Source organism: Erpetoichthys calabaricus, chromosome 9 (assembly GCF_900747795.2).
Source record: "Erpetoichthys calabaricus chromosome 9, fErpCal1.3, whole genome shotgun sequence".
Taxonomy (NCBI): Eukaryota; Metazoa; Chordata; class Cladistia; order Polypteriformes; family Polypteridae; genus Erpetoichthys; species Erpetoichthys calabaricus.
In genome coordinates, this window is record NC_041402.2 from 109054990 (window position 1) to 109075783 (window position 20794).

At 37.6% G+C, this 20794-nt stretch overlaps 1 protein-coding gene across 1 annotated transcript in view; it reads right to left on the minus strand.

Annotated features, from left to right (window-relative positions):
* Positions 1-20794, minus strand: part of LOC127529090 (putative ATP-dependent RNA helicase TDRD12) — a 119339-nt gene that overhangs the window by 45174 nt on the left and 53371 nt on the right. The window contains exon 2 of the mRNA XM_051931570.1: positions 17958-18111. Within this exon, the coding sequence (XP_051787530.1) occupies positions 17958-18111 (154 nt within the window). The remainder of the gene's footprint in view (positions 1-17957; positions 18112-20794) is intronic.

The window sequence follows — 20794 nt, forward strand, 5'->3', positions numbered from 1 at the left end:
TTCTATTAGAAAGAAAAAATTAGGTGATACTTAAATGATGTTTTGGAAATCTGAGGTTTGTACTGCGGTAGGCATGAGGTGTTGTTGTTAAGATAAAAATAATTTGCATTCGGAGGACAAGCCATGGAAGGACATCCTTGAAGATGTGCAGTGAGTTAAAGAGCACAGAGTCCAGCAATCAGTTTTATGATTTGGAAATATTTGGACTGTGCAATTTGGTAACCCAGACAGTGAATGTTTGTCAAATAATGTTGTAACTATTTGATAAAGCTGGCTCCAACAATGTTAAAGGTATTTTGTTGACTAAGGAGAAAAAGGATATTACTATCCGGGAAATAGTCAGTGGTTTAAATGATACTGAGGGTTTTGAGTTTCATGGGATTACTAATAATGTCCAAGAACTGAGGAAAGGAGGCATGAAAAGGAAATCCAAGCGATCAGAGAAAAACGGGCTACTATAGGAAGCAAATGGAGGGCAGGGTACCGAGGAAGGAAACAGATGTGCATCTTACTGTAGTATTGTTAGGGAGGTTAAAGCATATAAAGAAAGAGCCAGTTAAGAAAAATTGCCTGTAAGGAGAAAAAGAAGAGTAAAGAAGAGGGGAAAAAATAGACTTTATCCTTACCTCAGTGATTACAACAGGCAATGAGAAATGCCTAAAGCTTTAGATTAGGAATTTGGCAAGTCTTTTCCTTTGGAGGTGTAAAGTGAATGTCGATGACCAATGCTCCTATACACCTCTGAAATTACAAGTAATGAAAGGATGTGGAATCCCAAAATGGAAAAATAATAGTACTTGGGTAGAGTTAGCTTAACTGTTTTCTGAGTATGCTATACCAAAATAATGTCTGTAACTGGTAGGAGAAGTGACTGTTTGTAATATAAAAATGGATGTATTAAATTTTGGTTTAGAAAAGAGAAAGAAGATAGAATGGAAGGACAGCTGGTGAGTATGGATGGCTTTTGTTAACTGCAATACATGTATTGGACAACAGAATTCAAGAGATGAGTAAAGAACATATAGAATTAACACTAGAATTACCAGAGTCTACGAAAAAACTCGTAGATCCGGCCCACCTTAAAACCGTTCTCACCGTTGTCTTCTAAATGTGCCGATTAAGACGAGCAGCAAGCACCCAGCTATTCCATACCCCACCGTCGCAGAACATTCACTAAGTTTTCTCAGCTCATGTCTTGTTTGATTATCTGGGAGTGACTGAACTGCTGGAGTTTTAGAGTGGAAATAATAGATTGTTATTTGGAACACATGCATTTCATGTGTGTTCCGTTTCTACAGTAATCTGTGTAAACAGAAACTTTTTCATTTTTTAGTGTGACAGATAGAGGCTTTGTCCACCTCTTGAACCCTCAGGTACCACTCTGAACACCAGGTAAAAGTATAAATAGTATTTATTTTACTAAAATATCGTGCACAAAGCACTCTCCACACCCCACTCATAAACACTATAATTCTCTCTCTCTCTCTCACTAATCAATCCTCCTCGCCCAAATGCGTTGCCACCCTTCCACCCAGCTCAGCTCAGTGTACTGGGCTTCCCAGAGTCTTTTTATACACCCTGACCCGGAGGTGTTCCCATTCAACAGTCCACAGTTCCTTTTCCCTTCCGGGTCAGGGTAAACAGTCCTTTTCTTCAACCCGGGAGCACATCGTTTCTTCCTGTCACGTGACCGTGACGTACTCCCGGGTTATAGGGCACATGCGAGCCTACGAGCCCCCCTACAGCGACGCCTGGTGGCCCCCAAGGTATCCAGCAGGGCTGTGTATAAAAACTACATAGTCCATGAGGCCCTGCTGGAACTCGGGGCATGTCCACGCTGCTGGGAGAGCTCCTCCTGGCGGCCTGGGGGTGAGGGCCGGAGAAAGAAGCCGGCAATCCACCACATTAGTAATAAATGTTACAAAATGTAGGCATAAACTATACAATGTGTGGAGCCTGAAGTCCAAAGATCAAATAAACACTTTCATAAAAGGTTCATGAACGACACAACACCTTCCGTGGCATAACGTTAAGATTTGCTGACTCACAGCGCAGCAACCCTACCGTGCCTCAGAGACCTGAGTTCGATTCCCAGCTGGGGAGAAAGTGTTGTTTTTTTTTTTCTTTTTAACCTCAAACGGACATAAAATTTATAAATTGGTATGCACTGTAAATCGTTAAGTTTAAAATGTCGATCGCAGTTATTTCTGTTGATTAATTCATGCTTTTTACTTAGAATCAGAACAGGAGCTTATTCAGCTTCTGATCTGACTTTAACAGCGGCAGTATAAATTCACACCCGATCTGACGCTGTTCGTTTAAAAAATAATATTGCATAATAGCGCGTCTTTATGTGAAAACAGCAGTGTCAGATGGGGAGTGTCTGATTATTTCATATAGCGCTGAAGTTACTGCTCTTTACTATGCTTTCCTCTGCATGTCCTGGAGTACAAAAGAAACAGCTGTAGTACAGTATGTATCGTGGTACACTGCAGAGCTATAGCGCATCTTTATATGAAAACAGCAGTGTCAGATGGGGAGGGAAGGGGAAGGATCCTGAATGCGACAGAGAATGAAAAGTGAATTTAAAAAAAAAAAAAAAAGACAAAGCTAATCTTTACAAGTATCATAAATTACACTGTTACAGACTGAAATCAAACGAATGTTTTTATTCTAAAATAGTAAGAATAATAGCAGTTTACTTCTCAAAAGGGAGTCGTGCAGGATCGAATTTGTGACCTTTTGATTCTCAGTCAGCAGCTGATACTATTGAGCCACCGCGGCAGTCATAATAAATATGTGTCAATGTCGCATGCTAAGGCGGCTTTTTTTCCTGCAATTATATTTTTGAATAAAAGCGCACTTGTTCTGTTATATTTGTACCTTTTGTGAAAGTGTTTCTTTGATATTTGGACTTCAGGCTTCATACATTATATAGTTTATGCCTACATTTTGTCATTTACTACTAGAATATGAAAAACGTTTCTGTTTTAAAAATGTGTTTACACAGATTATTGTAGAAACGGAACACACATGAAATGCGTGTGTTCCAAATAACGATCTATTATTTCCACTCTAAAACTCCACTTCAATCCCAGATAATCAATCAAGGCATGAGCTGGGAGAAGTTCGTGCATGTTTTAAGTCGGTGGGGGGATGGAATAGCCGGCTGCTTGCAGCTTGTCTTTATCTGCACATGTAGCAGACAAAAGACACTGGCGGAGAGCTGCGAACGGATTTAAGAAGCGATTTAAGATGGGACGGATCTACGAGTTTTTTCGTAGGCTCTGGTAATTCTAGTGTTAAAGAAAGAAATAGCTGAACTAAAACACACACCGGTGCTTGTACGTGGGTGTTTTGAAAATGCTAAGTAAATGAGTTAGATAAAAAGAGTACAACTGCAGCAGTTAGTTTGAATGAAATAGAACAATAGAACATGTCCCCTGTTTAATGTTTAAAGGTGTGTACTGCTGTACGAAACAAAACAGACTTAGAAAAATGGAATGCAGAATTAAAGGAGTCTGACATCAAAAAAGAGTATAACAAGGTTTTGGAAGTTGACTTATTAGTGAAGGCAGTTGATGGAATATATAGGCAGCTATTTTGACACAGCTAAAGTAGCCTCTAATGAGGATAACAGATCTGTGGAAACCCGTTAAAAAGTGTGAAGTGAATAGTGGCGAAATCTTGCTTTACACAGGCTACACCTACAGGACTTCTTCCTAAAACACCTTCTCCCAATTTCTCCATTCTGTGCATTTTAAACCTCCACCAAGCTTTCACGGAGAGAACAAAAGATACTGAACTTGACACTGAGAGAAAACAAAAAGCTAAATATGCGTCTATCCATTCAGGAGTTCAGTAGCTCAAGATAAGTGAAGCTTAGAAATGTATTTGTAAGTTGTAATTAATTCTATGAAAGTGGATACAGACAGGCACACATACATAGACCTCTGTGGCTACTGGACTCCACACACTTGAAAAATGCCTTTGTCTGCAGAGCCTTTTCTTGCTATATGCGGACTATGCAGATGCATAGGGCCTCCAGATTCATTAGGACCCCCCCAAGCTGCAAGCTCAACCTCAGTTTATTTGTGGAGTATTAACATTACCTGTCTGTTTGTAGCCAGCTAAGCCCCATCACGTGTTTAATGAAGCACTTACATGCTTAAAAATTAAATGTAGCATATAAACAAAACTAAGCTGCAATGATAGGGAAGCTCTGGCCTTTGTTTGTGGGGTAAATCAATTCAAAATCAATGATTATCACTAGGCTGTCATGTCGCGCAATGAGTGACATCTACAAACAGGTATGATGGAATGACTAACTGACAGCCGTACATCATGTATAACTTACCTATATTTTGTAATAAAGTTCTTTAAATCATATGGAAGAAGTTACTAGTAGTTTAATGCACTAAAAATCTTCAGTTCTGCTTAAAGTGGCTTTTAACAAGGAGTCAATGTTATATTAAGTTTAATATTAATTAATTCAACACTTTTGACAGATTTTTGTAACTAATTTACGTAATGCATGTTTGTCTTCATTGTATTTCTCATTATGTCTTTATATTTTTACCACTTGAAATAAATGTTTATTAAACATCTTCCTTATATCTGATTCTTAATCGGAGCAATTTTCAACTAAAAGAAATTTTTACTTTTATACTCAAAAGCAAATTTAAGAATATGTACTTTTATACTTTTACTTGAGTAAATATGATTAACACATACTTTGACTTTTACCAGAGTTTTTTTTATAGAACTTGCACTTAAGTAATGTATTTCTGTACTTCTGCAAGCTGTAAGGTGTCTTGATACTCAATTCTCTACATCTTTCTTTGTCTCTGACTGTTGATCTCTGCAATGATAATGATTCTCTCTCTCTATATTCTATATTGTCTCTCACTCTGTCTTTAATTTACTCATGTTTATATTACTTACAGTATAAAAGAGATAAAAGATAAGAGATACAGTACATATAAAAACAGATAAAAGTAGAAGTCTGAAAGTGACAACATTAAAATTGGGTGCAAGCCTTAAAAGGACACTGTATATGGCAATGTTTAGTGATATTTATTAAAAAAATCATTACATTTCTGTACTATTGTGAAATTATTATTATTATTATGCTGTATCTATTGAATTTATGGATAGAGAGGAGCCTCATTGTTGACCATTAATTGTCTTTTTCTGTAGGTTTAAATTGCTTGGGTCAACTTGAGATCGTTAACTTGAATTTTAGATTTACAAACCTAGACCTACAAAATGTACCAGACTGATACATCGCCATTGATCACCTTAAGGGGTTTTAACTCCTCCCATCACAGATTTACAAAACAGGGCCCCAAAAAAGCTAGAAATGACCCTGTTTGCCTGTTGTAATATATTTCTGTCTTATTGAATATTGTATCCCTATATGACATATCAACAGCAATTAGCGTTTAGATAAGCATTGTGGTCTATGGATATACAACATGTTAAAACACTGCGGCTATTTTGTCATGGCATGTTCACATTTCCAATCATACAGTAATGTTACATTTTTTTGGATATTAATTTAGATGTGTAGTCAGAAGCTGTATGGTGCACAGTCTTGACTGTGGTTTACTGGTGTTGTTAGGCAGATTTGTTGATTCAGGTGTTTTGAGTGCTGAAATCTGCATCTCCTGTAGCTCTTTATTATCAGATCTCTTAACGGTAGTTCTTCTGATGGGATGTGAAATATCGTTTACCTTAAATGCATATTTTGCAGTAGATATTTTCATGATTATAGTTTCCAATTCTTTCAAGTTTACATCGACTCCTACACTATCATTGTAACACTGAATAACAAACAGCGCAAACAAGACATACAACATATCGATCAAGTTTACCATTCATCCAATAATGCCATCGAATGACAATTTGAGGCCACAGAAAGTTTTTTCCCTTACATCAGTTTATGTTTATATTTAAGACGTACAATGTACTTTCTGCACATGTGAGACACATTTATATGTCTAGTAAGTTTTTTAGGAGACTTTGACTGTAGACAGTTATCGTAAATAGAAGCTTTCTCTCTGTCCAACTGGATTAATGTGAGCAACTCTAGTCTTTGCAGTTTTAAAATCACTACACCTACTTTGACCACAACCTTCATGAGGCATTGAATTAGTTTAGAAATGTGACTCTCAGTGAGCCATTTAATTGTTCCCACCCAGTTGTAAGTGTGATTCACACATATGAGTCTCAAGATGTATATACAGTATTATAAATTTGACTTCAGCAAGGCTACAACTGAAGAGACAATTTCAGACAGAGAGTCGGGGACTGCACTGTTAGCGGTAAGAGAGGCATGACCCACAAAGAAATTTAATTCTTTGTTTCATCCCATATTTATGCTGTACTTAAGACAGAATATTAAATTGCAAATTTTAAATGTTGTTGGAGAAGTACTGCTTAGTTTAAATAGGCTGAAATCAAACAAATCACTAGGACCAGATAATATTTATTTTCAAGTTCTTAAAGAGGTTAGCGAGTACATATATAAACCCTTGACACATATTTTGAGTATTTTACTGTGCAAATGGGGAAATTCCGAAGAACTGGAAAATGGCAAATATTATCCCATTATATAAAAATGTGATCAGGAGATCCAAGAAACTATAGGATAGTAGGCTTAACATGCATCACTGGTAAATTAATGGAAGGAATTATCAAGGAAAACATTCAGCAACACATGGCAAGAACACGAGTTTTACTGAACAGTCAACATGTATTCAGAGGAGGGAGGTTATGTTTTACTAGCATGTTGAAATACTATGAAGAAGGATATGAGCAACCCCATTGGAACTGACTGATGTTAACAGTGGCATCTCACAGATTCAGTGGTAAGGCTGCTGCTATTTTTAATATATATAAATGATTTGGATAGGAATAATAACAAGAAGCTGGTTAACTTTGCAGATGATACCAAGAAAAGTGGACTGGCAGATACAGAATCCGTTGAACTATTACAGAGAGACTTGAACAGCATACCGGCCTAGCCATTTTTTTTTTATTAAACAGATGCCACCACTACTTTTTGGACTCATCTTAGCAAAAATTGGTTGGACTTTTTCCAAAAAATCTGCAAGTTCACAGAGCAATAACCATATTAATACCTAAGAAAGGCCAGTTGACTGAATAAAAATAAATTAAAAAAAAAAAACACCTGATTTTCAGTAAGCCTCCTGTGTGCAGACTATAAGATCTTATCCAAGGCCTTGGCTAACCATTTAAGAAATATGATGGCATGCATAGTGAAACAGTAGCAAACTTATTGTGTCCCTGTTACATTTTTGATAATATATTTTTGGTTAGAGATGTGATTGCCTACTGCTAAGCTTTTCGGTTTAAAGCAGAGGTGGTTTCACTGGATCAAAAAAGGCCTTTGACTGGGAAAGCCACCTATTAAGAGCACTTAAGGCCTTTGGCTTTGGACCTGCTTTTATTCTACATATTCAGCTCTTACATCACAATGTTTTTAGTGTTGTAAAAATTAATGGGATATTAACAGCATCTTTTATGGTAACCAGAGGGATAACACCAGAGCTGCTCTCTTTCTGGGATACTATTTTCACCATCCATAGAACAGCTACTACAAAAACTGCAACTGTGTCTTCAAGGTCTGAGCATTCCTCAGTGACCAAGCCTACACCTTAAAGTTGTCACTTATGTGGATAACCTATTTTTATTTTTCTTCATAATAATGTCCAGGCATTAAAGCTGGGCCAAAATTACATTGAGAAGCTTTCAATCACAAAAGTAAACAGGAGTAAAAGCAAAAAAATGTAATTGGCTGCTATAGGGATAATGACACCCCTACTGACCTGGGGGCCCTTAAATGAAACAGAATGGTCTTTACATGTATGGGGGTTTATTTAGGACAGAGTAGGACTGCCGAGTAAAACTGGGGTGATTGGCTCGATAAGGTTCAGGGCAGATTAAACCTCAGGAAACAGGAGATCTCATATTGAGGTGGAGTGTTAATAACTTAGTGGCCTCCATGTTCTGGAAGTGGTTAAGGTGTGCTGATCTTCCAGTTCTTATCAAAACTATGCAGAAAATAATTTTTACAATTTTTTATGGGATGGGCTACATTGGGTGTAGACACAGTGCTTCATACTTGCCAGTGGAACAAGGTGGTCAAGGACACATTAACTTTATGAGCAGGATGGAAGCCTTCAGACTAGAAACACTATAGAGGCTCTTATACAGCTCAGAGCATATGGTATGGAGGGATCTGGCCATTGCTTTATTTTGTAGTGTATGGAACTTACATGTTTTGAACAATTTCTTCTTTTACATTCTTCTAACTTATTTAGGTCTGAATTAACTGTTTTTTGTTTTTTTTTTAATCGAACTGCACTACAGATCTGGCATAAAAAACAGGTGGCGCAGGTAGTGCTGCTGCTTTGGAGTAAGGAGACTGTGGAAGATTGTGGGTTCGCTTCCCGGTTCCTCCCTGTGTGGATAGCGCTTTGAATACTGAGAAAAGCGCTATACAAATGTAATGAATTATTATTATTATTATTAAGGACAGACTGACATTATTCCTGAACACAGTTCCTTGGATTGAAAAGCCAGAGCCTGACACTCTTAATGTCAGCTAAAAAGGTTTGGTTCCATGACAGAACCCCTTCTTCATAATGCAGTCTGTGTGTCTTATTTCATAAGATGGCCGATCGCAGACTAAGAAACATCACAAAGATATCTCTTAGAGGGACCATCTGCAAATCAACCAAAAATGATGGGCTTATATGCACCTAAGTAACCAATGGCAAGATGTCTGCTACTTCCTTTAAAAATTTTCACAGACACCCCAGATGCTTCCTCTATCAGCTCAGTACTCTCAACCTGGAGGTAACATCTGCTTCATAGTAGAGATCCAGTGCTTATGAGGTGCAGCCATAACAAAGGCTAGAGCAATCCTTTCTACTCCAAAGGGTATCCAGTGCTAAACGGAAAAATGTTAAGATCATCAATAAAAGTTGGACAAGATGTGACATTAGTCTAAACCTTGCTAAGAAAGCAGGTGCCCGAAATGAGGAAAACTGTAAGTAAATGAATGGAAGCAGCAATGAGACAAAGCACGGGAGCTCACGATAGCGGTGTCTCACACACACGTAGCTTTTTACAATCACCAGAAAACTCAAAAACTAATTAAATTCTCAGGTAAATTCAACTGGATTAAAGCCAACATCAAACGAGGAGAAGTAACCAACAGTGTGAAGTCGACTGCCCAGCAGGGGGTGAAAGCTTAAAGTGATTCAGCTAAATGCAGAAAGTACTGAAGTTACTGCAGAAAGGGATAAAGATAAACTCTGCACTGAACATAAGTTGCATCTGTTCTCTGCCCATCGAGGGCAATTTTATATGTCTTATGTCCTGCAGATTGTACAGTTCAGGCTTTCCGGCCTACAATACAGACAGCTTCACCTGCCAAAAATTCTTAGTTAATTTAGAGTTGCTCAGGAAAATACGTGAATTGGAGGATTGCATTAGGAACTTGATAGCTATTAGACAAACCAAAAATTGGATCAACTCTGTTTCTTTATGACAATTAGGCTACTTTTGATTTGGCTTTAGCCTCTCCGGATTCCACTGTAGTCAGTGTGTGGTTGAATTCAGCAGCACCAACTCTGCCACAGGGCGAGTGGGTAACTGTGAGATGAAGGTCGAAAAGGTCAAAACTTAGTCCTTTGACACCCAGGTCACCAATTCAGACAGAGAACAGATTCTCGGCACACTGCAGTGTGCCTGTGGATCCTGAGAACAATAACATGCTCATACCTGGTGATTCCATAGTGCGGAATGTTATACACCCACCACCCAACCAGCAGTTAATGTTAAAGGACAAAGATATCTGACACAGAGGCTAAATTGGATCTTATCGCTGAAGTATCTACTTTATTACTTCATGTCAGCAGTAACAGTATTTATTTACAGCAATCTGAGGTATTACAGGGGAACTTCATCTCTCTATGAACCAAAGCACAAAGAAAATGTCAGAATTTAATTGTTTCTGGGCCCTTACCAAGATTATATAGAAGGGACATGATTTATATCAGATTGTGTTCTCTACACTACTGGCTAGAAACCAGGTGAGCAAATAAAAGCATAGCCTTTGCAAACAATTGTGATAACTTCCAGGCATGGGCAGCCTTTCCTAGTTTTGGGACCAAATTATCATTCTGTCTCCGAGTCAAGGGCCGGACCAAATTATTAAACAAAATAAATTAATATTAAATGAATTAAAACAAGTTGCTACTTCATATTTCATTTATTTATAATATAATTCTGTAGTATAAAGCTCTACATAAATGTTATAATGAACGACATTACAATTTAGTGTGAAGATTGGCCTTGTACTTCAACTACGAGACTATCAATATTTACATTGGTATTACTTAAGGATAATCGCATAGAATTTGAGGGTTTCGTCCGTTATCCTTGTCCAAACATTTGATTTAAGCAAACCTTGTATCAAGTTGCTCTATTGGTGCCTTCAGTTCATCTCCATAACAATCATATGGAATATTTTTATGAGTTACTAATGATAACAATTTTTAGCTCTTATCTGACTTTCCAACAATCTTAGTTTATTACAAAAAGCTGTTCATGAGCCAATTGTCCTTGTTTTTGCAATTTAAGATTCAGTTTGTTTAGGTATCCGGTGACATCTACATGGAATGCTAAATCACACACGGACTCATCATCTTTAATTTGGTTAATTGTGTTTCCTTTTATGACCATAAAATCTGCAATGTATTGTCTCAAATCATAGAATCGTTTTAACATTTTACTTTTACTCAACCAGCTCACTTCACAATAATAAGACACATCTTCATAATCCGAAAATAGGTCTGCCAGATACTCCTTAAATTGGCGGTGATTAAGTGCATGTGACTTAATAAAGTTAATACTGGCTACTACAACTTCCATAACATTTGTGAATTTAATCGATTTTGCACACAGATTTTGATGGTGGGTAATGCAGTGAAAATTTGTAAAATTTTCCGGATGGATCTGTAGTTCTATTGCTCTTTCATGTACTATTCCAATAAGTCCCTTCCATGCCCCAACCATTGCAGGGGCTCGCTCCATCAGTGCATATGCCAGATAGTGAACTCCATTTAAGCCCAAATCTCTTGAAGACTGTTTCAAATATATCTTCACCGGTAGTTTTTCCTTTTAACAGCTGAAGAGCCAATAATTCTTCTGTGATGTTGAAATCTGCATCAATTCCTTGAATAAATATTGCTAGTTGTGCTGTATCGGAGGCATCGGTGCTGTCATCCAAAGCAATTGAAAATGCTTCCAATCTAGCAATCTTCTCTTTCAAACCTTTTTTGATATCATCAGCCATCATTTCTATCTGTCGGACAACAGAACGTCTCGACAAACAAATATTCTCGAAGTCTTTTTTCTTTTCAGAACATATACTTGCAACATCCAGTAGACATTCTTTGATAAATTCTCCTTCACCAAATGACTTAGAATGTTTAGCGATTTTTTCGCTTACCACAAAGCTGCCTTTGACAATGCTGTAGTGCGGCGTTCTTAACTTGTTGAACATTTGCTGCTAGGTATCTAAGTCCTTCTTCAGCTTCTGTATTTTATCTTTTCGTAGTTGTCCATCAATTTTTTGCTGATCCGCATGTCTCGAAGTAAAGTGTCTCTTCAAGTTGTATTCTTTGTTCACGGATACGGATTCGTTGCACAGGAAACATACAGGCAAACCTTTATTCAGAATAAAGAAATAATCCTCCATCCAGTTGTTTTGAAATTGACGATTCTCTGCATCTATTTTTCTTTTTTGACATAACCCCCAACATTGTCCCAAATTTATAAGCGATATTCAGAACTGTCAAACAAAACTGTCTTCTACACCACAGGCACCGAACAGAACACAACACCAACGCAGGTACCAAACTGACAAGTAATACATTCACGCACGCTGCTAGCCAAAGTGAGAAAGAGACCTCGGTGGGAAAAAATGGTGTGTTTTGCATAAGAGCTATGGCGTCAGCTTAATGTGGCTTAGTGCGGAATTCCGCGTGAATGCCAAACGCTAAGATGCGATAAAGAAATTACGCTCAATCGCGTTTGCTAAGTTGTGGTAAAGAAAACTTCACAGATTCATTGTAGACAGAATGCGATTCAACAATTTCAAAATTTAAAATAAATTAGTTCGTCAACGTGTGGAAACATTTGATGTTTCAAATCTCTTAAGAACACACCATGTTTTCTCCCACCATGAATCCAACTAACTTCGCTGAAATGGATCAGGGCCGGATCAAAAGAAGTAGAGGGCCGGAGTCTGTTTGTTTTATCTCAAAATATGATAGCAAAACTGCCTGGCTAACTGATCAGACCACCATCTAGACCACAGTTACTATCCTGTACCTGTTACCCAGAATCCCTGTTGTAGGGTATCTTAAAAATTTAGAATTGATACAAGCCTTACATTACTAAATAACTAAAAAATAAGGAGCATAATTAGACCAAGAGATAAAAGCGGCACCTACAATAGTAACTTAATTCAAATTAAAACAAAAAATATATCACAAGAATCATCAATGCAAATTTTAATGCTGCTTATTAATTCTAAGAAGTAAAGCTGCTTTGGTAAATGATATTATATTAAACACAAAATCTGATTTGTACCTTCTCACTGAAACTGGCCAAGGAGGTAGACTTGGAATAACTCATTGTGACAAAATACAAATTGTTTTTAAAAAATTGGGTGACTTCACAACCTTTGAGGCACTCATTTTAAATATTAAAACAGATTCCAACACAACTATAGTGCTAGTAAACAGACCACCAGGGCCATATTCATTATACATAACTGAATTTGGTAACCTTTTAATCTGATTTGGCTATAAATTATGATAGTGTAGTGTTGTTGATGTATTTTAATGTACACATTGATGTGGAAACTGACAATTTTACCAAATGATTTTGTAGCTCTGTGTTTGTCCAAAATTATCAAAGTTGTGTAGATTTTAGATTACTTCATAGAACAATTCAGGCAATAGTGTGATACATGTTAAAATAATTCCACAATACAAGAGTCTTCATTTAAAGGTTTTGGTAAAACTCAAAGCAAAACAGTTCACACACAAATACAGAAAACATTGATATTATAAAGAAAAGAAGTTCTTGTTTGAAGAAAGTTCTGCTTAAGGCTTTCTTATTTTGTTTCTCTCTATGTTTGGTCATACAGTCATAGTTTCAAATTGTTTCACCATATCTTTGATTGCCGGTACAACAAATAGTTCTGAGCAGGCATCAACCACAGTAGCAACTGTGGTCATTGCTGCTCTTGTGAAAAGAATAGAGATAAATGCCAACAACTCAAAGAGGGAGTGGCAAGTTTGTTGTACCACGTAAACGTCACTGACAGAATAAAACGGAATAATAAAAAAAGTATTTCAAGTAGCCAAAATATACACTGGGTGTTACAGACTCAAATCAAATGTATGTTTTTATTATATTATAGTAAAATAATAGCAGCTCACCACTCAAAACGCGGAGCTCCTGGACCTTTTGGTTATAAGGCTGCAGTTCTTACCTCTACACCATCCAAGAATACAAATCAACTTTCTGTCAATTGACATTTGAGTTTGAGTTTTTAACTCATTGACAGCCACATGTAAATAATTTTTTTCTTTTTTTATATTCTTGAATAAAAGCTCACGTGTTTATTTGATATTTGGACTAAAGTCTTCACATATTGGACTTAACGTCATTATTAATATAACAAGGAAAAAGTTTCTGCTTTAGGTGTTTGTTCAGCACTTCTTGCCTAGCATTTCCTTTCATCCTACACTTACACAGACCATTGTAGACACAGAACACACATGAAATACATGTGTTCCAAATAATGATATATTATTTATCCTTTTCAACTCCAGGCATCTCACACGCAAATAAACACACTTGAGCTCGGAGTTTCTTCGTAGGCTTCAGGGATACTAGTGTTAAAGTAAATGCAGGATATCGTATCAGGTCAGGTCAGGTCGGGAAGCATGCGCTGGTACAGCACGTTGCCACACCAACCACAAGATGAAACAGCTCAGGATCCCAGTTGGCAACCTCCCAGACAGACATAAGGCCCAGTCTCACCTCCTGGAAATGACCATTTACCTGCTGCCCCCAGATGTTATATGAGCATCCTCTTGGCCTGGTCCAGCCGCTTGGGTCCTTAACAATGAGGATCCTGCAAGCTAGATCAAAATCGCGCCAGATGGCCAGTGCTATAACTGACGCTTCTAAACAAAGCAAGTAATGTGCCTCATTCAGGACTTAATAAGCAACCGCTTGGTCGACACACAGTCAATCCAGCCGTACCCAAAGATTTTCTGAAGAGAAACAGTACCGAAGGAGTCTAGTCTTCATCACAGGTCATTGGATAGCATCCATGTCTCGCAACCATATAGCAAAGGAAGCACCAAGACTCTAAAGACTTGGACTGTTGCCCTTTTGCAGAAATACAGAGATACACCCCTTTCCAGCAACCTCATGACCCCCCATGCCCTCCAATCCGTCTACTGACTTCATAGGAACAGTCACCAGAAACATGAATGTCACTGCCGAGGTAAGTAAACCTCTCGGCAAGGTTGAGACTCTCTCCGCAGACAGACACACTGCTGATGGCTGTGCCCAAGAAGTCAGTAAAGGCCTGGATCTAGGCTTATCCAGGACATTCACAAGCCCAAACACTCAGACTCCTCACTCAGTCACTCGAGAGCCCCGAGCAGAGCCTCCATTGATTCCGAGAAGTTTAAAGCATCATCAGCAAAATCAAGATCAGTGAATCTTTCTTCACCATTAGATGCCCCTGGCCGCTGGACCCCACGACCCTGCCCAACACCCATTCTATGCAAGCGTTGAACAGATTAGGACCAAGAACGAACACACCCTTGATGAATCCCAGAATCAACTGAGAAAAACGTAGAAGTTTGTAGCCATGGTATTCAACAACTTTGGGGGAATCCTGCGAAGTCATAGGATGTCCCACAGGGCAGCACAATCAACTAAGTCAAATGCTTTACAAAAATCGACAAAGGCTGCAAAGAAATGCCTCAGTGCCAGGATGTGGTCAATGGTAGACTTATTAGGAATAAAACCAAACTGCTGTGGACACTGGTAGCTGAGCAAGTGATCACAGATCCTATTGAGGATTGCATGCAAGAAGTAAAAATGTTAGATCAAAATAAACAATTGGAGGTTGGAAACTTGAAAGTACTCCTTACAAGAAAAACATACGACACTTACAACTATTTATACCTAGAGGATTTCTAGAAGCCTTTAACTTGGTGTTTTCTGAAGAAGTTAGTTTGGCAGGATCAGCAAGCTTTGTAGGACGAAATGGTCAAAATTTTCTAATGTGAATGAGACCTACCAACAGTACAAAATATCTTATATGATTTAGCTCTTCAAAAAGTGCAAAATACATAAATGTTTCCCTGGAAAATGAATCAACTTTCAAAAAAAAAAAAAAAAAAAAAAAAAAACACAAAGGAAGCAATATTTTTATTTTTGTCTGTTGACACACTCACACTGACAGATTACTGCTAATTCAGTGTACTTTGGTTAAAGAAATATATATATATATATATATATATATATATATATATATGTACAGTGGAACCTCTAGATACGAGTTTAATTCGTTCCAGCACTGCGCTTGTATAGTGAATTTCTCGTATCTAGAACAAACTTCCCCATTGAAAATAATGGAAATCCAGTTAATCTGTTCCGCACCCCAAAAATATTAACAAAAATCAATTTTCCTAACAAATAACACTGAAATAATATATACTGTAGTCTCCCTTTAATAAATAACACTGGTAAATAATATAACTGATTATTAAAAGAATCAAAACAGGTGTCCAAAGTGCAGTAGAGCATTCAATAAATCTTTAAATAAATAATCCTTAAAACAGTTGTGAAGTGGAGGTTTAAAATACACAAGAATAACAACCCTTTAACACGAGGTTAAAACATCAACAGGAAGCAGTCTTTAAAAAACAGATGACAATCCCCGGTGCTTCTTCTCTGTTAGCGTCAGCATCTCACCTGCTTCTCCCATGCGGGCTCTGCAACAGGCGAGACACTCTTGATGCAGCTGACCTTCTCTACACCGTCCTGCTTCAGCTGTTTGGCTCGCCTGTTCAGCTCACTGTTCAGCTACACGCGAGCCTGCACTCACTCACTCTCCCGCACCAACTTCCTACTGCTGCTGCTTCCTGCCTCCTCCTGCCACCTCCGTTCTCTCTCCTCTCTTTTCTTTTACTTCTTCTCCCCCTTAACCGGCTCGCGCTTCTCTATATATGCGTGGAGGACATGGCAGCTGCAGCCCATCAGCCACAGGAACAATCATGGATGTGGGCAGTTTCCCACCTGTGCACTTAGGTGAGAAACGCAGACACCGCAGATCGCCCTGCGGCTTGCTACAGCTACCACGCCCCCTCGCTAAGCCGCGAGCTATACCCACAGCCTGGCTCGTGGCTCGTTATGCGAGCCAATGCTCGTATTTAGATCTGAATTTTTCGCTCATACTTTCCTCATATCTTGAATTTGTCGTATACAGAGGTGATCGTATCTCGAGGTTCCACTGTATATGTATGTGTATATATATATATATATATATATATATATATATATATTCTTGCTAGAAAATGTGTTCAGCTGGAAACTACTTCCACAATGTCTGTAGCAGTACAGTAAATCTTCGTTTAGAACAAAGAAAAGAAAAAATGAAATCAAACAATTTTCTATTGTATAACATAAAAAGAATAGCAAAATGAAAGATTCTAAATACAACTTTGTTTCAGGACATTTGACATTAAACTAGTTATATTGAATGTTATTAATACTTTCTAAATTTGCCCTTAATCCTGAAATCTAGCTCTATATTGAAGTACTGCAAGCAATCTTTTTAAACAAGTATAATACGAGGTGAGACACAAAAATAATCAGACTGGACTTGGGGCTTTCCTGGAAAACTCTCTGGAGGTCGGCCGGACAGGAATCATAGAACTATATCCCCTCCTACATGCCCTCTCAAACCGCCGACTGGCTAGGCATATCCTGTGGAGAGCCCAGTCAGTATTTGCACAACTATCGCTACATGAGTTGCCACAATAATGTCTGGTGAAAAAAACTCAAACAGTGAATCAACATCAGATTTCTCATGTATTTTCTCTTTTTCCTTAAAGCAGTTTTTGACTGACAAAAAAATTCCTGTCCTTGCTCATTCTTGCTATACGTCTGATTTCGCTCGCTGTGATTTTTACTTGTTCCCCAAAATCAAAAGTGATCTGAAGGGAACACATTTTTCTTCAATGGATGAAGTGAAGACAAAAATGGCAAGCCTGTTGAAGAGCCTCAAGCAAGAAGACTTCCAGCACTCAATCAATGGAAGATACATATGGAGCGGTGTAGAGATCGAGAGGGGGAGTATATAGAAGGTCACAATGTTTAGAATGTTGTAATTCATCAATAATATTTTTTTTTTTTTTTTTTACCAATTCGATTATTTTTGTGTCTCACCTTATATAACTGCTTTTCAATAACTTTTGAGAAATTCATTACATATTCTTTAAAATGAACTTAATGGTATAGCATTATTTATTCCTTACTTAACACAGCCATCTCTTAGTATTGCAATAAAAAATGGCAATTAATTAAGCCAATTAATTAAAAAAAGAATACTTACCACATATACATTACATTTTGTTTTAAATACTCAACTTCATACAGCAAAATAAAAAAGAAAATGCACATTCTGAATTTCAGGTACTCTTTCTACCTCAACTTTTTTTTTTACATTTGCATTTTAGGCACACTTCAAATAGAGGAGTTTGAATTTCCAAAATACCAAAAAGGTAATATACCCCCTTAAAGCTTTATATTTATACCTTGGAACGTAGCAGCTGTTTCCAAATAGTTTCAGTTTGTTTAACAAGAGTAATGACTGTTTCACTGCTTTTTATGATGCATGTTGATTTCTCTTTCAAAATTTCATCATGCAACTCCAAATCAGCCAGGTAAACTTTATCTCCACAAACAGCCCTGAAAGATAATTGGAAAAAAATATATTTTTACTTGAAAAATATTAAAGTCAGAATAGTTAAAAAAAAAAAAAAACAAAAAAAAAACCTTTGCCCCTAGTCTGAAATGGTTGGGAGCATGTCTTAAACATCAATCAATAATAATAAAGTGTTTACAGTAATCCCTCGCTACTTCACGGTTCACTTTTCGTGGATTCACGACTTCGCGGATTTTATATGTAAGCATATCTAAATTCATAACGCGGATTTTTTGCTGCTTCGCGAGTTTCTGCGGACAATGCGTCTTTTTACTTGCTTCCTCAGTTGGTTTGCCCAGTTGATTTCATACAAGAGATGCTATTGGCGGATGGCTGAGAAGCTACCCAATCAGAGGACGCAGTTAAGTTCCTGTGTGCTGCGGATTGGCTCAGCGACGGAGTGTTGCATTAACCAGGAAGTCTCATCTCACTCATTCATTCATTATTAACGTGCTAATGCTTCAGGGGCCGTGTCCAAGCACCAACAGAAGATGCAAATGATTGCAGAAAAGGTAAAAGTTTTGGATATGTTGAAGGAAGGGAACAGCTACACCGCTGCAGGACATCGATTCTTTTTATTTAAAAAGGAGGAAAAGCATATAAGATCTACGGCCGCAGTGTCCTTTAACCAGGGTGCAAAACGAGTTGCAAGTGGACGTGATAAGGCAGTAGTCTGGATGGAATCTGCTTTAGGAATCTTTGCAACAAGGTCGACGACGTCATGACCGCCTACAAGCTGCTACGTGTACTTCGCTATACAGTAAGTGTAAACTTATCTACCGATTTCATATTGCTTAGCAGTTGTCCCTGTTTTTAATAGAGTAAATGGTGGGTTGTAAACAATACAGGGAGGGTTTAAAAACGTCCAAATACACGTTAAATAATTAAATAAATATAGTGTCCCTACTTCGCGGAAATTCAGTTATCGCGGTCGGCCTTGGAACCTATCTCCCGCGATAAGTGAGGGATTACTGTATTTAAAATCTTGAGGCATGATAATTTCACTCACAGACTACTACCACATTTTTTTCAACCAGGAAATTAATGTCAAACCAGTTTTGGTTATTTAAAAATAACTAAATTTGACATTCTGCTCTTTCTGCTCCTTCTTCCTGTTCTGAAATTGCTAAATGTGAACTGGAGAGGGTTAGGTCTCTTCAAGTCTTTACAATTGTATTCTGTTATTTGTATGAACAAGCTTCTGTTTGTTTCTGTGTCTTTTGAATTGTGTTTGTGACTTGTATTGCATATTGCTTTTCAAGACCAATATAGAAGGAACCTTATATTACCTCTTGTTAAAAAACACAAGTTATCACCTGACACAGTGACATTCATGCAGTTAAACCTGGGAGGTGCTTACGGGGTGGGACCTGGCCTTGTTAAACACCTGCGGGTATTGCTCCCAAAGCTCCTCCTGATGGTCATACAAGTTCCTCCATGCCTACTGGCCCATTGATCACTAAAGGGCTAGGCAACCCTTGCAGGAATCTGAACAAGACAGCTGTATCTTACTGCTACGAACCATAGGCTAAAGAACTAAAATTATTTTATTGTGCATCCTGACCCAAACTAATATCATCTGGCTCCTGATCACAACAACCTTTACAGCATATACGTAATATATGTAACATATAAAAAATTATCACTTTTTGCTAATACACTTATCCTGGTATTATTTAAGCTTTGGTTGATGTTTTCAAATAGCTAAATATACTGTAGTTTTTCTGGCCAAGAACTAACTGCTTTACATTTGTTTAAAAGGTTATTAAAAAATTAAAGTAAATGAATGAACCAAAGTACATATGGGAGGGAGCTGAAATCCATCCAGAAGTAATAGATGCAATGTTGGAAGAAAAATAGACAAAATTTTGCTACAATGCAGAGTATATATACTGAACAACACCACATCTTGGCTGAGAGTTCTTTTATAATTAACATTCAAATGCTGATTTCAATGTTGTAAATCACAAATCCCTGGTGAAGTATTCATCATCCAAATCTCTTGTTTTGTGAATCACACAGTGCCAGAAGTAACAGGCTCAAAGCGGAACTTTGACTGACATTCCATCCAGATTAATCACAATGCACTTTTAAACAAACAGTCACACTGAAACACAGTACTAGTGCAATGATTAGTACTTGTGAATTTCCCCTTGGGATTAATAAAGTATCTATCTATCTTGATGTTGCGTATCATTTATGACTGAGGGTCTGAAAACATATACGTTTATTTATTTATTGTGAAATGCCTTACCTGAAAGAAAGCTTTATAATGCTGGAAGTCATCTAATAATTAAATGAATACAGATATGGTGGTGTCCCACTGGCAGGACACCTTGTACATACAGTTAGGTCCATAAATATTTGGACAGAGACAACTTTTTTCTAATTTTGGTTCTGTACATTACCACAATGAATTTTAAATGAAACAACTCAGATGCAGTTGAAGTGCAGACTTTCAGCTTTAATTCAGTGGGGTGAACAAAACGATTGCATAAAAATGTGAGGCAACTAAAGCATTTTTTAACACAATCCCTTCATTTCAGGGGGTCAAAAGTAGTTGGACAAATTAAATAACTAGAAATAAAATGTTCATTTCTAATACTTGGTTGAAAACCCTTTGCTGGCAATGACAGCCTGAAGTCTTTCAGTGTGGCACTCCTCTCC